The sequence below is a fragment of the Verticillium dahliae genome, genomic scaffold (assembly GCF_000150675.1).
Source record: "Verticillium dahliae VdLs.17 supercont1.15 genomic scaffold, whole genome shotgun sequence".
Lineage (NCBI taxonomy): Eukaryota > Fungi > Ascomycota > Sordariomycetes > Glomerellales > Plectosphaerellaceae > Verticillium > Verticillium dahliae.
In genome coordinates this window covers 7,829-23,664 of record NW_009276934.1, presented here as the reverse complement: position 1 = coordinate 23,664, position 15,836 = coordinate 7,829, and the positions used below count along the sequence as shown (strand labels likewise).

The 15,836-nt window shown below is 50.5% G+C and overlaps 6 protein-coding genes and 1 non-coding gene across 7 annotated transcripts; 4 read left to right on the top strand and 3 right to left on the bottom strand.

Moving 5' to 3' along the window:
- The first annotated feature begins 658 nt into the window (after positions 1-658).
- Positions 659-1,545, top strand: VDAG_06896 (uncharacterized protein). Its single transcript, XM_009655801.1, has 2 exons — positions 659-1,024; positions 1,073-1,545. Exons 1-2 carry the CDS (start codon positions 740-742, stop codon positions 1,376-1,378), a joined length of 591 nt encoding a protein of 196 aa, XP_009654096.1. The 5' UTR covers positions 659-739; the 3' UTR covers positions 1,379-1,545.
- A 363-nt stretch (positions 1,546-1,908) lies between these two features.
- Positions 1,909-3,485, top strand: VDAG_06895 (uncharacterized protein). Its single transcript, XM_009655800.1, has one exon. The coding sequence runs from the start codon at positions 2,001-2,003 to the stop codon at positions 2,658-2,660; it is 660 nt and encodes a 219-aa protein (XP_009654095.1). The 5' UTR covers positions 1,909-2,000; the 3' UTR covers positions 2,661-3,485.
- Positions 3,486-4,166: 681 nt separating this feature from the next.
- On the top strand, positions 4,167-5,720 carry VDAG_06894 (37S ribosomal protein S5; the record flags this gene model as incomplete). Its single annotated transcript, XM_009655799.1, has 2 exons — positions 4,167-5,430; positions 5,500-5,720. 2 exons carry the CDS (start codon positions 4,167-4,169, stop codon positions 5,718-5,720), a joined length of 1,485 nt encoding a protein of 494 aa, XP_009654094.1.
- Positions 5,721-5,966: 246 nt separating this feature from the next.
- Positions 5,967-6,316, bottom strand: VDAG_06893 (uncharacterized protein; the record flags this gene model as incomplete). Its single annotated transcript, XM_009655798.1, has 2 exons — positions 5,967-6,137; positions 6,209-6,316. 2 exons carry the CDS (start codon positions 6,314-6,316, stop codon positions 5,967-5,969), a joined length of 279 nt encoding a protein of 92 aa, XP_009654093.1.
- Positions 6,317-6,800: 484 nt separating this feature from the next.
- On the top strand, positions 6,801-6,916 carry VDAG_20029. The gene has a single exon (XR_692072.1). It is a non-coding gene; the product is annotated as a 5S ribosomal RNA (ribosomal RNA).
- A 191-nt stretch (positions 6,917-7,107) lies between these two features.
- Positions 7,108-9,661, bottom strand: VDAG_06892 (serine/threonine-protein kinase nrc-2; the record flags this gene model as incomplete). The annotated part of the gene is made up of 4 exons (XM_009655797.1): positions 7,108-7,969; positions 8,022-8,364; positions 8,451-8,750; positions 8,803-9,661. The coding sequence occupies 4 exons, from the start codon at positions 9,659-9,661 to the stop codon at positions 7,591-7,593; spliced, it is 1,881 nt and encodes a 626-aa protein (XP_009654092.1). The 3' UTR covers positions 7,108-7,590.
- Positions 9,662-11,647: 1,986 nt separating this feature from the next.
- VDAG_06891 (uncharacterized protein) lies at positions 11,648-12,793 on the bottom strand (the record flags this gene model as incomplete). Its single annotated transcript, XM_009655796.1, has 1 exon — positions 11,648-12,793. The coding sequence occupies one exon, from the start codon at positions 12,791-12,793 to the stop codon at positions 11,648-11,650; it is 1,146 nt and encodes a 381-aa protein (XP_009654091.1).
- Between the last annotated feature and the right edge of the window lie 3,043 nt (positions 12,794-15,836).

The window sequence follows — 15,836 nt, the reverse complement described above, 5'->3', positions numbered from 1 at the left end:
TCGGGTTCCGTGTATCGAAAGAAGAGGCTGATATGTACGAGATGGGTCAAGAAAATGACGTGCCAAAGGACCAGCGAGCCCACGTTTGCAAGAGGCATGATCTCATGCCCTTCTGTTGTTGTGCGATACCCAAGGCGTGGTAGTTGATCGTCGGGTCACCAGGTTCGAGTAGTGGGTGGGTATCTGGACTTGCCGATCAGATCAGACGTGCAGGTTGATCGTGCCGGTCGCAGGCAGATAAGGACTGAGTAGGACCTGCACCCGGAGACACAAAAAGGGTGTTGAGCCAAGGCCGCGTCTGAGCTGATGATACAGAAAGAAACGCTGGTAATTGGTGATGGTGCCAGTGAGACGATCCAGGTGACCGCGAGGAGTGAAGTCATAAAGCAGGGAGCATTGGCATTACCGATCCACACATGCCGAGCAAGCGGGTTGTGCACTGTAGACACATAATTAACTCCACCAAACATGGGTGACAAGCCATGTCCTAACACTGTGCCCACGTCGCGTGGCTTGGCAGTCGGGCGCCCCTTCCTCCCAGCAAGTGCAACAGTTGACAAAATCACCGTCTTGACACAAAGAAGGATAGCAACAGGGAGGTCGCTTCGTTTGTGAAATACTACCTACCTACCTTACCTACGCAGCAGCGCAGAGTCACCTCGGCCGTAACTGTCTTCGGGGGGCACGAACAAGCGGAAATGACCTAGCTCACTCCAACAACCTTAGCAAGCCGTTCCTCATGGCTCCTGTTCCAATACCGCTTGAGCCATTCTTGCTATTCGACGAATATGACATTTGGCGTCTCAAGATCCGATCCGTCATGATCCTTGATCTTCCTGTTGGTTGTCCGGCCATACCCACCTCAGCAGCCCTGAAGGATTTGGTCTGCCAAGGTAGCCTGTGGGTTGCACGAACGGGTGCCTGTAGGCTTGAGTTGCACACCAACATTCATGTGAAAAGCGACGAGAGACATGTTCTGGCAGCAGTTCTGGAAAGAGCGGCCTCGGTATTCGGGCATCTCGCCGTATGTTTGCCCTCGAGATCGCAATCGGCCACCTCTGACATGGCACAGCTTTGGAGCCAACTTGGCGTGCGCCTTGCCCGCGACACTGACGTTGACCTCCCATCAAATGTTGCCATGTTTCGTCTTCATCACCCTAGTCTTCATTCAAGCCTTTTGCCCCCGGCAGGCCCTCAAGTTGCCGGCTTTGAACGACTAATTTGTTTCCTTGACTTCGAGCGCAATTCTGACGAAGAGTTCCACAGAATCTCGCGGGCCTCTATGCCGGCCTCACGAAAGAAGAAGGAAGAGCTCGCAAGCAAGGTTCCAGCTTTAGTGTGCCAGTCGACAGAACAAGACGATGAACTCGGCGGTTAGATACCCCCTTCAGGGCATGTCGGTTCTAGCCACCTCACCACTGTTCAAGTACTGGAACGGCTTCTGGGCAAGTCATCCCTAGAAAGACTTGTAGAAGTCGGCACTATGGCGCTCGTCACAGGACAGCGTAAGAGTTCGAAAGGAATCAAACTAGCAAGACAGGGCATGCCGATACCGTTGACGACATTAGTCCCTGCGGTCTTTCACATGGATTACCTGGCTGTGCGTCTGAAATTAGTACAGCCAGCCAGACGCAGCTAACACGATATAGGCAGTCGCACACAGATCCAAGCTATTACCCTCCATTGCGTCGGCCATGGCTGGAGTTGGGTGGGCACAGCCAGTGAATTTGAGCAACAAAGTCGCCGTCGAAACCAGTAGAAAAGCTTTAAGAAATACTTCAGAGTTACAGAAACTGCTATGGAAGCTAATCATCAGCAAGTCGAAAGCACCACGTATGGTACAAACGAAGAGCAATACCGCAAAGCAGATCTGCAAAAGAAGCATGGATGCCATGTTTGCCTCAATCGAGTCAAATGCCTCTACGAAGCATGGCGTGCCCAACAAAAGTTCAGTAGTACGCGAAGTCCCAGAGAGCACCTCAAAGCATGAGCAGTATATCATGGAGTCCTCCACGAGTCACGATGGTCGAGTATCTGGTGTTTTGGGAGCAGACTCATGGAGCGATTGGGATGACAGACTCAGTGACACCTCGCAAACATGGCAAGAACCACCTCAAGATGAAGTTGATTATTCGAGTGGTCATGCAGAACATGCATTTCCTGACTTAACCGACACATATCTTCCTACTACCACAGAACTTGAGCACAGGGACGTACAGTGGTCCGACTGGGATAAGGACTCAAGCAGCTTTGAGTGTGGCGACACTTTCCACTCGAGTTCTGAGGTTCATGGTACAACTCAGAGGTCACAGCCGTGCCCTAATGAACGGTTTGACGAATTTGACAGGGCCAGAAGTCCCATGAGGGAAGACTCCTGGGATGAGGACGGCAAGTGGGAGGACGATCCGGCGTCGAGATCTGCGCAAGGGTTCATTCAACACTCTGGAGGACGCCTTGTCATCTCTGACCAGCCCTGGCTGGATGAACTCAAACACGACACTGACGACCGGCCGGTGGCCTACAGGATGCCACCCCTCCCCTCCATTACGGGTGGCTTGCACGGTCTTGGGGAGTGGACAGGACAGCCAGCATGTGAAGACGAAGATGAAGACATGTGGGACGCATGGGACATGAATGATCATTCTGAATTCGAGTGGTAAAAGTCTACAGATAGAAATAATGCTTCTTGCCGCACATTGCCGTCAAACCAAGTTGTGATCTCTGGAGCGCGGCGACGAAGAATTTGTACAGAAGCCGCGCCTTCATGCCCGGCATGCCGCAGACTCGACTCCCAAGAAACAGCATATATCCAAATTCGCTATTCGAGCAGGGTTGATAATGGTCCTCTGCAACAACAGAGTCCGATGATTGTCCGCTCTTATCGTAAAGCGCCACTACCACCCTCATTTCCTCCCCGCCGGTTTCTTCTCCTTCTTCTTCCTTTGTTCTGGCTTCAAGGTGGCGAAGTGGATGTACCAGATGAGAAGGCACTGCGCGATGATACCGACAAGAACAACAACGAGGATCGTAAAAAGCACCGGCTGGTCGTTCAGGGTGGCCACAGCTTCGTCGCTGGCCCCAATGGACTTCATGAAACCAAATTGGCCGCTCATGGTTGGCGATTATGGATGGGCGTTGCTATGTGCTGAGTATGGGTTTACTGGCGACCGAGCGTTCCCAACCGTCGATGGTTTTTCCTTGCGCGATCGCAGGCAGACTGTAGTACTGGGAGATATCGACGTTTGCCCCGGCAAGCGTTTATCGGCGCAAGAGTGTATTACAAAGGTATAGACGGTCAAGAGAACGAGGACTTTGGATGGGGTATCGAGTATCGAGTGCGCCAGTCACCGGATGAAGAAATGGACGATGCGAACTGGCTGGTTGCCGAACGGGCAGGAAACGACAGAGAATGAACGCGTACGAAAAGGTGGTTGGAGTTGATCTCGGAAAGACAAGTAGAGAAGGAAGAGAAGCCACTCGGCGATGGGTCTTGAAACGGGAGACGTCAGATCGTACTCGCACGACGCCAGGGCTTAGTACGGACCAAGCTCTGGACCAGGCCCTGGCGACCAGTGCACAGCGTGGAGCGAGCAGCCCAGCGGAGGCGCGACGTGGGTGCCGTGTTCCCCCATCTCTGGGGGGCAGTCAGTAAAGGGGTTTGGTCTGTGTTTCACAGTTGCGCCAGAGTCGACTGATTCCCCCCAAGGACTGGCCCGGTGGCTCGATGAACGGCGCACATGGCTGTGAGGATGTTCGCTGTGACATGAGGAAGAGAAGGCTGTAGAGTGCTCCTTCAGGTTCATCTGGGTTAAGTTCGCCTGGTCACATGGGAGCTTGGATGCCAATCGGTACATTCAGTTACTGGGCAGTTACTGAGAGGGGCTGACCCGGTCTAAACCACCTGGGCGGCAGGTGGATCTTGCTTAGATAAGCGAAGAGTGCCCAATCATGTGACTTCGTGTATGGACTTGACGCAGCCAATGGACAGTGTAGAACACAGAGCTCTGTGGATCTCCATCGTGGTCCAAAAAATTGTCCAATTCGAGTGTCGCGCGACATCAAGCTGCATGCACCTCCTGCTCGCCGACATCTCGAATCCACACCCGACGACTACGTCCAATTGCTGCCAAATCTGAGTAGGCGTGAGCCTCAGACATCCAGCAGCCATGAACGCGGCACGCCCTACACCGGGTCTCCTCTCGCGGTGCCTACGACAGTCCGCCCAGACAGGCTCCTCTGCCCCTTGCCGCTCCTTTCAGACCTCCGCCGCGAAGCTCAAGAAGAGGTCACGATTCAAGAACATCAAGGCATCCGAGCTAGGCCTGACAAAGCCCTCCGCCACGAAGGCCTTCGCCGCCCAGCATTTCCCGGACTACACCGAGCAGGAGAAGGAGTTTCTTCGCGAGAAGTACACCCCGGAGCAGTTCGAGGCTCTCGAGGCTGGCGAGGCCGCCATCGACCCAAAGGACTTGACCCTGCAGGGCCGGATACGAAACGATCCCTACCGCTTCGAGTACCTCGAGGACTTCGCGACCGTGCAGCCCGTCATCGATGCCAAGCCAAAACAGCCCATCGTCCCGCGGGAGGCCGAGTTCCTCGCCAAGAAGGAGTGGGTGGACAAGTACATCAACACACTCGCCGACCATGCCGAGACCAAGATGCAGGATACCATCGGCAAGGCCGTCGCGCGGGCGCTGCGCAAGGTCAAGCAGACCAACCCTGACAAGATCGACTTTACGGAGGAGGAGCTCGTCGAGCTCGAGAACAACCCCGAGCTCAGGCGAAAGTACATCATCGAGGAGTCGGACGATGGGCTCTGGGCGAGCGCCCAAGCCGAGCGTAAGGCGAATCCCAACGCCGTGATCCCGGGCGAGGAGTGGTGGGACAAGATTGATGAGACGTTCTACGAGGAACTCGAGGCCGAGTTTGCAAAAGACGCCAGCCCACTTGTGGAGACGGACAGGCTCAAGGTGTGGAAGGCGATCGACAACGAGGTCGGCAGCTCAGCGTTGGCACCCGAGCTGGGCAAAGTTGAGGGCGTGAAGGGTCAGTACAAAGACGTCGAGGATCCCGAGGATCAGGGTCTCGACTCGTCCGGCCAGTACGGAGACGTCAAGAAGGCGTTGAACTTTCAGATGAAGGAGGTTCTCAGCATCCTGACCAAGAAGCTGGTTTCTCGCAGTGTCTCCAACCAGACGCGTCTCGGCAAGATCCGGAGCTATAGCGTCATGGTCGTGGCTGGCAATTCGAACGGCCGACTAGGATTGGGCATGGCCAGGTCCACGGATGCTCTGATCGCTACTGTCACTGCCAAGCTGTTGGCGCTGCGCAACATGAGGCCTATCCGGCGATACGAGAACCGCACCATCTTCGGCACAGTGGAGAAGAAGATTTCCGGCACAGTCGTGAAGCTCGAGGCCCGTCCTCCTGGTATGTGCTCACAGCCTCTGATCCGTCTGTCCACCTCCCATCGATGGCCCAGCTAACACATTCTCACAGGGTTCGGCCTCCGCGTGTCGCATCGTCTCTTCGAGATGGCTCGCCTTGCTGGCATTCACGACCTGGCGGGCAACATTCCGCGATCCAAAAACCCCATGAACACCGTCAAGGCGGCGTTCGAGGCGCTGACGAACCAGCCCGACCCGGAGCAGATCGCCATCGGGCGGGGGAAGAAGCTGGTGGATGTGAGAAAGGTCTACTACGGTGGATCTGTGTATTAAAAGAAGGGGAGTTCGTAATTCTCGTTGGATTGTTGTATCAACACTGTACATTGCCAGCGACGCAGCTAGATCTCTCCCCAGTGTCATATCTGATTCGTCTCGTGTCTTCATCTCTGCCTGGGTATCGTGTTCTGTCCGTCCTACACCGCTGCTCCATGTGTCGCTTATCGTGATGCTCCGCCTTGATCTTGCCGCAGAGCTTGCGTGATGGGTTCCGAGCTGCAATCCAGCTGTAGTCCCACCGTTCTAGTTCTCCTCGTGCTGGCCGCCCCAATCAATCTCCTGCTGCAGCACAATGCTGTACACGCTCGCCTTCAACAGCGTGAACACCAGGCTCGTCTTGCGCTCCAGCTCCCTCAGCCCGTCGAGGATCTCGGTGCTCGGCAGACCGCTCATATTGTCCAGTGCGGATGCCAGCTATTCGCATCAGAACATGGTCAGCAGACTGTCTTCTCCGCCACGTTCTTCCAGAGCAGGAGGGGCGGTACCTTTTTCATATTCTCCGCTAGCCGCTCATATTCTTCCAGGACCTCCTGTTCCAGGGGCGAGAGATCGGGCTGCTGCGCCAGCAGGTGGGCGTCGCGGGACTGTTCCATGGCGCAAGTCGGAGCGGTCGGCCTGGGAAGGGTGGCTTTGAACGCGATGGGCTGCTCAGGAACGCGCTGCACAGGGAAGTTTGGCGTGGACCCCGCGGTTGATGTAACTGGGTAGGTTACTGTACTTAGGTACATGTACATGGTAGGCGCTCCCCGCAGTGGCACATCGACCAATGACAAGACTCAACCAATCCAATGATACAATCACCTTCACGTCAGGTACCTTACCTTAGGTACCTACCTTAAACGACGACATCGGTTGCGGCTTGACCTCATGTTGGTTAACAATGCACTATTGAACAGCATGATATTCGGGAGCAGAGGGAATTTCATCCATTGAAGTGCCGTCAAGCCAGATATTAGAAGGATACCGCTCGTAAGTCGATCACTGACTGAGCGCTTCATATGAATCAGGTTTGGATTGGATCACTGGTCATACCTCATCATGCAACATCAACTTGCCACAATGGTCCCTCCACCACATACGACCAAACCTACTGGAAAACTCGGGATCCCGTCCGCTCTCCCTTTGATAAACCAGTAAGGGCCGAACTAGTAGTTGGGTGGGTGACCACCAGCGAATCCTCGGTGTTGTATGTTTTGGTATTTTGCTCCGTGAAGTGCTCCGTCTCGTGACCCAAACGTCTTACTCGTCCGTCACCAAATTGAACAGGACCAGCAGATCCTCCCAGCTCAAATCTTGTCGTCTTTTCATGGGGTCAGTATGAAATGACGTCGGCATCCACACTGTCGACCGAGCAGTGGTTCGAGACTTCGACACTTCGCTAATATGCAGGTAGAGTGATCCATAGCAGTTACAGTGACAGCAGCTGGAAAATAATTGGCATATGTTCCCTTTCTTTCCCTATAACGCCAGGCCGGTCATAACTCCCAAGACGCAAGCATGTTGTTTTGAGCGCAATAAGAAGCCAAGATAATCAGTCGACCCGTGATGCGACCAGAATGGACTTGGTCACAGAGACATCCGAAATTCACCGTCCTCCGCACGCCCTCCCCTTTCCATTCTTCCTTCCATATATGTTCAGCCTCTTACAGGCGTTTATGAGAGTTGATGACACTTTGGTGCGTGCCATCATGTGCGTGTACGTGCGCGCGCGTGGGCATGTGTTGTGGTTTCGCAAGCGGGTTCGTCCATGTTGCGAGTCCTAGGTCCAAGAGGCAGTGTACTGCTCCAGTGATGTAGTGCAGCATAGCATGGCGTGCGGAAGCACATGCTTCCACCCTCAAGACATGAAAAGCCCCAAGCCAATTGACTACCGTTGGTGGTGATGGCCTTGGTGATGATGGTCATCGTCTCCGTCATGGTGCAAGGTGACGCTGTTGAACTCCTCGAAGGGGTCTACAACAGGCTCGCCAGGTGTTGCCAACCCACTGTCCAAAGGAACCCCCTTGAGGTTCATCGGCCGAGACCTGCCAAAATCGACACTCTCGCTTTCCTTGACGTTGCGGAAATTGACCGTGTCAATACCGCGGCCCTGATTGGGTACAATAGGAGGCTTCATGTGTCGAATCAAGGCCCATTGTGTGGTGCGGAAGAACTGGTGCGCCTTGATGTCAGAAGCGCCAGCTTTGGCGCCGAGTCTTCGGTTTTCGTCCTTGATCAATAGCTTCCGGATCAAAGACTTGCAAAGACTTTACGGGCGTTAGTGATTGGCTGGTCTCTCCTTTCGCTGGGCGGACTTACGTGGAAATTTGCGGCGTGCCAGCCGTGTCTGGGAACGGGATATCCTCCCTAAGGATATTGGCGAACGTCCCATTCCTGTTCTTTCCCTTGAAGGGCGTTGTGCCGTAAAGCATCTCATAAATGAGAATACCTAGCGTCCACCAATCCACCGCACTCGTGTGGCCGCTGCCCTTGATCACCTCTGGCGCGATGTACTCCTCCGTACCCACGAAGGAGTTGGTGCGGAAGTTGGCGATGCATGATCTCGTGTCAATGTGGAGAGACGCTTCTTTGGTACTGCCATTCTTTCCAATGATCATGGTCGGCTTACCGCCAGGATCAGACTGCTTGGACAAATCGAAGTCTGACAGCATGATATGACCCGACTGGTGGAGGAGAATGTCTAGATACGTCAGAAGCGGTCTGACGACGGAGAAGAACCTCACTTACTCTCTGGCTTCAAGTCGCGGTAGATGAACCCCATCAAATGAAGGTACTCTAGAGCAGCCGTAACCTCAGCAGCGTAGAACCGGGCATCCTCCTCAGGAATGCATTTGCCTGGCCGTGTCTGCAGCGCACGGAAGAACTCTCCACCGCTGCAGTATTCCATGCACAGGTAGAGGTAGTCCTCCGACTGGAAGGAATGGTATAGAGTAACGATGAAGGGGTGGTTACTCGTAGCCAGAATCTCCTGCTCGGCAAGGGCTCGCTTGATCTTGTTGCGCTTGATCATCTCCTTCTTGCTCAGGACTGGACGGGTTATTAGCAATGACCACCGAGCCAAACATGACGGCAGACGCACCTTTCATAGCATACAACCGCGTGCTCTTCTTCTCCCGCACCAGGTAGACCTTGCCCACATCTCCCTTGCCGATGAGCTTTATCTTATCAAAGCTCTGAGGCCCAACCTCAACGTCGCGGACCTTGATCGAGTTGGAGCTGTACGTCCGCCTGAATGCTAGCGCGGTCCTGTTCGGCGGCGGCAGGCCGGCGAGAACGTCCTTATCTGGGTTGGATGATGTCGAGGTGCTGCCGACGGTGGAGACGGCCTTGAGGTCGGACGAGTTGACAAGCTCGAGAGTACCAGAGTCCTTGTGAACGACAACCGGGTCTTTGCCTAGCTCGGCCGTGGCGGGACGCTCGTCGCTGCCCTTTCCCTTGGCAGCCTTGGAGAAGAGACCCTGGGCGTTCGGGGCGCTGGCGACCCTTCTAAGCTTCCTCGCCAGCTCTTCCCGGCCTGCGTTTGTGGCGTGCTTGTCGGGGCCGCCGTTGGTCGATTCGGCCTTGAAGCTCGGTGTGTCAGGCGGGCTCGGTGGCACGGAGCCCTCATTGTGGTGACGCAGGCCAGGCTGGCCTTGGTGGGCAAAGTAGGGGTTCGCGTGGGCTGTCGGACTGAGGGCCTCATCGAGCGGGTTGCCCTCGCTGGCGGAAGTGTTGGTTCTTAGGCGACCGACGGTGGTTTTGAAGAACGACGTGTTACGGATGGATGACTTCTCGGGTTTGGCGGGAGGGCTTTCTTGAGCAAACGTCTTGTCGGCGTCCTTGTCTTTTGACTTCTCGCTATCTTTGCCGGCGCCATTGGCGTTGATCCGAAAGAGGTTCTTCAGCCTCTGGTTGAATTGGTTGGTCGTGCTCCCATTCTGGGGTTTGGAGGCAGGCATCTCGGTGTTGTGACGGTCATGCGACCAGGGCTGCCATGGCTCGAGGGAGGGTGCAAATGTAGGGTTGGCGGAGCAGGTTGATGAGGCCTGGTGTTGGTGAGAGGACAGTTTGGGGAACGGCGAGGTCGAGAGCCGGCGATGGCGGATGGCGGATGGCGGGAGTCGCAGCAGCAGGTGCAGGAGGATAGGCAGGATGGGCAGGCCGGCTTACGGATCCAACCCAGTGGCCAGATGAGCGTGCATGGGGGGGTCGATGGAATGGGGGTGGCAGGCGCGTGTGTGTGCTACCCAAGGCGGACAGGACAGGCCAGGCGTTGCCTACCTATAGCGGGCATGCCTGGTGCGGCTTTTCCTTCCCCCCTCTACCAGGTGCCTCCTACCTACCAGGTAGGTCTTTAATCACAGAGCGAAGAGTGACCTGACAAGCCGGGATTGATTGCGGTGTCCAGCAACCCCCAGCCATGGAAGCCCCTAGCACCCCCAGCACCCCCAACACCCCTAATGGTGGATCAGTGGCGGGCACCGCGGCCTTCCGTGCAGCATTTCGTCGCACTGAGAAGGAACCAAGCCGCCCCGAGCGTGCACTGCTAGATGCAACCCAAATTCTTCTTACCTCGTCGGATCTCGAATGCTCATGCTCACCGCGGGCCCGGACTGTCCCAACAGTATAATACTTTAACACTGTGGCCTGCCTTTGGCATTCGAGGTTGGAGTGTGAACTTCATCATCAACATTCAAGGCCCTTGCTGGAATGAGCGGCTGGCCGCTGCTTGCTTCTTTGACACACCTCGGATGCTACATATTCCATGTTTAAGGCCGCAGCATGCGAGACAGCGAAATCGCCGGCAATTACTCCATCGGTCCAGTCATTAGGTACTTATTATCTGCCTGGGCTGGCGTCCCCTTTCTTCGCTCACCTGTGGAACACCGCCAGGTAGAATCGGGCAGGCAGCAAGACATGGCAATCAGAGTCTGCTCGAGAGAGGAGAGGAAAATTACTGTCTGGACGAGTACGCCTGCGTGCGCAACCATTGCCACAACCGAAAAGTACCTATCTCGCCGTCTGTGTTGGCCGGCTGGCGGGCGAACAACCTGCCTGGGCTGTCTGGCTGTGTCCCCACGCATGCTCTCCAACAGCATTTCCCTCCCCGCCCAAAGTTCGATCGCCCCTTTCCGCTTTTACACTCGCTCGTTCGCTCAACCGGACCGACGCCGCCCCTCCCCCCTCCTTTTTGGCGGAGAGCTTAGAAATCCACCAGGTCCGGTTCTGGGCTCTTTCGGCTGCTTGACTCCTCTCATCCTGGTGCCTTGTCGACCCCCATTGGCTGATTTCGAACCAGAGCTGGCCAGAGGACCGCGATGCCTTTGCGCGGTGCCTTTGTCGTGGTGCCTCAGCTTCCTTGCCGATGGAGTCATGCAGTAGCAACAGTGCATCTCCCCCCACTATCCCAGCTCCTCCTGCGTTACGATGCGTCCGAAGGCTTATGCATACTGACTGACCTACGTGCTGCTCCCCACAAGAAAAAGCCCTGACGGATGATGTCAGAACCTGGCGTCGAGTGTCACAGCTATGGGGAAGCTCTTTGTAGGTGGGACCACGATGCAGCACAAGACGAATCACAACGACTTCCGCCGTGACGCTGTTGAACTCAAGTGTCTACTGTACATGTACCGAGCATCTCCACACTGAACGCTCGTGGTGTGGCCCTCGAACCTACACTTGGTGGGTTTCGTTGCTTCCCAGGGCTTTGCAGGGCCTTGTTGCTCCCAAAAATGCAAAACGAAAATGCGGCGGGTATATTGGAAACGCTATAGTCGGCCTACCGCCGGCCCTGGTCGTGTAAGATGGTGATCTGGTTAAACCTGACACTCGACGCCCGTATTGAGATCCACGTCGCCGAATGTTCCGGTTGAGGCGCAGCACAAACACCATCTTTTTTTTTCTCATCCGGATCAGGATCACACTGTTACCCAGTCGGCCTCCGTTCATGCCACTGGACCCTCGAGTTCACCGTCCTCCCCACTCTCGACCTCACTAGTGAGGTTCTGGTCGCGTAGCAGCAGGAGCATCCTGAGCTTCTTCCTGTTCGCCCTATACGTCGGGATATCTTCCAGCTGTTGATCCCTGACCGATGGCGTCACCTGCACGCCCGTCTTGTCAAAGAGATATCGCGGCAACTCCCCAGTGGCATCATCCACAATGTACTTTTTCGCCGTGATAACCGGGCCCTCGCCCGCCTGCCACACGATGGGCGGCATGTGCACCTCCTCCAAGTGCGCGCGCATCTCCTCCGCCGTCGCAAACTCGCGCCTGCCTTGCCTGCACCGCGCCCACTGACAGACCTTCTGCCGTCCCGTCGGCGCGTGCACGACGCTCACATGCCGCCGCAGCGTCTCAAAGTTGTGCAGCTCGGCGCTGCACCCGGCCCACTCGCACACGAACCGTAGAAACCGCGGCGCGAGCGTCTCGTACACCTCACGCGGCCCCGGGGCCTCTGCCTTGGGCGGCCGGCCGCGCCGCTTGCCCGTGTAGTAGCTCACCGCTTTTGGCGTGCGGGTTTGGCGGGCGTTGGGTTGGAGCGCGTCGGCCTCGTCTTCGCCGACGATGCGGCCGAGACTGGGACGATAGCCTTTTGGGCGGCCGCGCCTGCGCTTCTGTCTGGAGGACGGACCTGCTGCTGCTGCTGCTGCTGCTGCTGTTGCTGTTTCTGCTTCCGGCGATGATCTTGCGACAGGTGCATGATTGCTGATCTTGCTGACCGCTGGCGAGGCCGGCTTGCTGAGGCTCACGGGTTGGGCGGCTTGTGCTGCCAGGCGGCGAAATTGTGGTGAGAGGTCTGATGTGATGTCGTCGTCGCCGCCAGCTGCGTGCGGGGCGCCGAAGGGAGCGGTCGCTCTCTGCTTAGGGGTTGACGAGCCGAGGACAATCTCAAAAGTAGATGACGTCGGCGTCTGTGGCTCGATGGTAGTCGGCTGAAAAGAAGGGCGTAGCTTTTTGGGTGAGGTTGTGTTCAGTGCCCCTGCTGGGCGCGCGGCGAAGAAGGTGTCAAGAGTATGCTGGCCTGTCTTGATGTGCTTTCTTGAGTGTGTTGAAGTGGCTGGAGTAGCCTTTGGCTCGCGCGTCGACGCCATTATTAGTTGAATGACGATGGGAATTGGCGAGAGACTCGACGCGTCTCAGTCAGTTGGACGCGTCCAGGAAGGAACGTAGGTTGAGTTTCACGATGAAGTTGTTCAGACTGAGAGTTCGACGCCGAGGTCGATGTATAAGTCCCACACCCCCAACTCTGCGCCCCCCTAACTCCGCGCACCAATTCTACCCACTTTTAATACCCGAAAATCGCCCTCCTAATAGTACGTATATCGCGATATCTTACCTACCCCTCGTCTAATAATTACGCTAACTATATTATTAGATTTAGAATAAAGAGCTATATTAAAGAAGACGTTTTAAATGCGCTTTAGGCTATTAGTAATAGCTACTCGATATATAAGGCCTTATATAACTAGAACGTTCTTACTATAACGCTTCGAGGGAGATTTAAGGGCGTAATAACGATCTATAAAGTAAAGGCTCTTTATTAGAGGCTTAGTTAAGTTTAGGAATAGTATTTAGCTCGTTAGATCGTTAAATAAGGCGCTTTAGGGTTCGCCCTTTTATATTCTTAAATCCTCGATTTTATATACTAGATCCTCCTCGCTTAAGGGGACGATATTCCCCTTAAGAAGTATTAGATAGAAGGCTTTAAATAGCGAAATCCCTTTATTATAACCCTTTTAAATAAGCGAATAGAAGCTAATTATATTAAGGGCGTTATTATTTAACGTTTTAAGGATTTCTTCCTTCTATTTAACGCCCTTAATATTAAGGCTATTCCTCTATATTTATAATTTAATATAGACGAGATAAGTATTATAGAGGGTATAGGAATTAATAGCCTAGTTCTAGGCTAAATAGGGTATCGGAAATACTATATATAGATAGCCGATTTATACTCTTAAGTTATTATTATTAAGTATATATCTATTATAGGCGAGGCCCTCTTTCTTTTTATTATTTTTAAGGGGAAAACGCTTTAATAATAATAATTCTTTAAAGCCCTTAATAACTTTAAGAATTAGAAGTTCGCTATAATAATTAATATAGGAATTATAAGGGTTAGAGTCTTATAACTACTCTAGTAGCTTAAATAAAAGCTAAACTATAACGATATATATATTATAAAATAGAGAGAAATCGTAGCTATAGAACGGTATAATTTTTATAATATTCTATAGAGCTATTCTATAATAATAAGCGTTTAAGTTCTCTTATACCCTATTAGCTAGAGCTTAAATCCGATTCTACTTCCCCTATAGGTCTAGAGGTAGTCTAAGCGCCTTATCTACGTATAGCTACTAAGGGTTAGTCTATTATATATAAAGGGTACCCCCTAGACCTATTTTTTAGGTTTTTAGATCTTAATAATTATTTAATTTTAATTATACTTATAAGTCCCCTTTATATAGTAATTCCTATTTAATTTTATATATTCTTAACTATTAAGAACGGATATCTTCTAAGATACGCTTTACTCCTATTAAGATTAATCTAAGTATTTCTCTTAATTAATTATAACCTTCTTCTAATTACCCCTCGACCTATTTACCTTCGATCTAAATAAAAAATATATTATTTTATAGCTCTTATTAAGGGCTATAAGAATCTTCGATCTACTTCTTAACCCGATATCTCTTTTTAGAGATATAGCTACTTTTATCTCTCTCTTCCTTTTATCTATTATTATCTCTTTATTCTATAATTAAGCTATACCCTCGGTTATTATTTAATACCTCCTATATCGATTACGATATATATTAATAGGTTATAAGCCTAGATTTCCGATCTACTTCGAAATTAAATTATAAATAATCGAGATAATAATTCTTTAATTATTTAATAACTTTAACCTCTTCTTAATTACTATATATTAGATTATTTTAACTTTTATTAATTTATCCTTAATCTTTAAAAGATTCTCTATCTTCTAATATACTTTTTATATCGATAGCTCCTCTCCTTATCGAGTAATCGTAATTATTAATTTAACTTTTAATTATATTTATACTTATACTTTAATAACCTCTTACGCTATTATCTTTTCGTTTATAAGGCTTATCTTTAAATATAAGAATTATTAAAAGATCCTCTTTCTATTAATATATTTTTTATCTTAATATTTCTTCTTATTCTTAAATAATTCTTATTAATATATTATATTTTACTATATTATAATACCTCTCTAATACTCTATAGCTATAGAAAAAGGTACTTTTAAGCTATCCTTTTAGAAACTTAAAAGTAATAATAAATATAAGATTTAGATTATATAAATTAAGTCTTTTTTCCTATCTTAGGGAATTAAATTAAAAGAAATTATTAAACCTCTTCTTATTAATTTAATTAAAGAAAAATATATAAAAGCCCTTAAAGCTATAAGGAATATATTAAGTACCCTAGATATAGGCTTACTTATTTAGGTTAACGGCCTATTAGATCCCTTAGAAATCTAGAAAAAATTATAAGAGCTATATAAACTAAAAGGTTTTTAAGCTAATTTTAACGTTTTAATATCGTTTTTCGCTCTAGATCCCTCTAATTTTAATTCTATAGAAAACTTCTTTTATAAAATTATAGAATTATTAAAAGAATTAAAGAATAGAAAATTAAACTTTCTAGAATAAATAATAAAAGCCTAGGTCTTATATAAAATATAGGATAAAAACGAGAATACTATAACCTATATAATATAAGCTCTTTATTAAGATCCTTCTAATTATTTACTAGAAAAGATTATATCCTCCCTTCTAGACTTTAATAGGTCTTAGAAAAATAAAGGGAAAATTTTAACTCTTTAAGGAACTAAAAAGCCTTTAAGAATAATTAAAAAACCCTAGAAAAAGATTAAGGGTATATTTTATAAATATTATAAAATAAAAAATTACATAGAAGAAGACTATTTTTTCCTATACCCTTAGAAATATCCCTCGTCCTAGAAAAACCTAGAAAATCCCTCTAATTCTTCTAAAAATAATAATAAGGATAATATAAATCCTAGGGATAAAAGGGAAAATAAATAAATAGCTTTAATAGTCTTAAGGTATAAAGAAAACTATAAAAACCCTTCTACTAAAG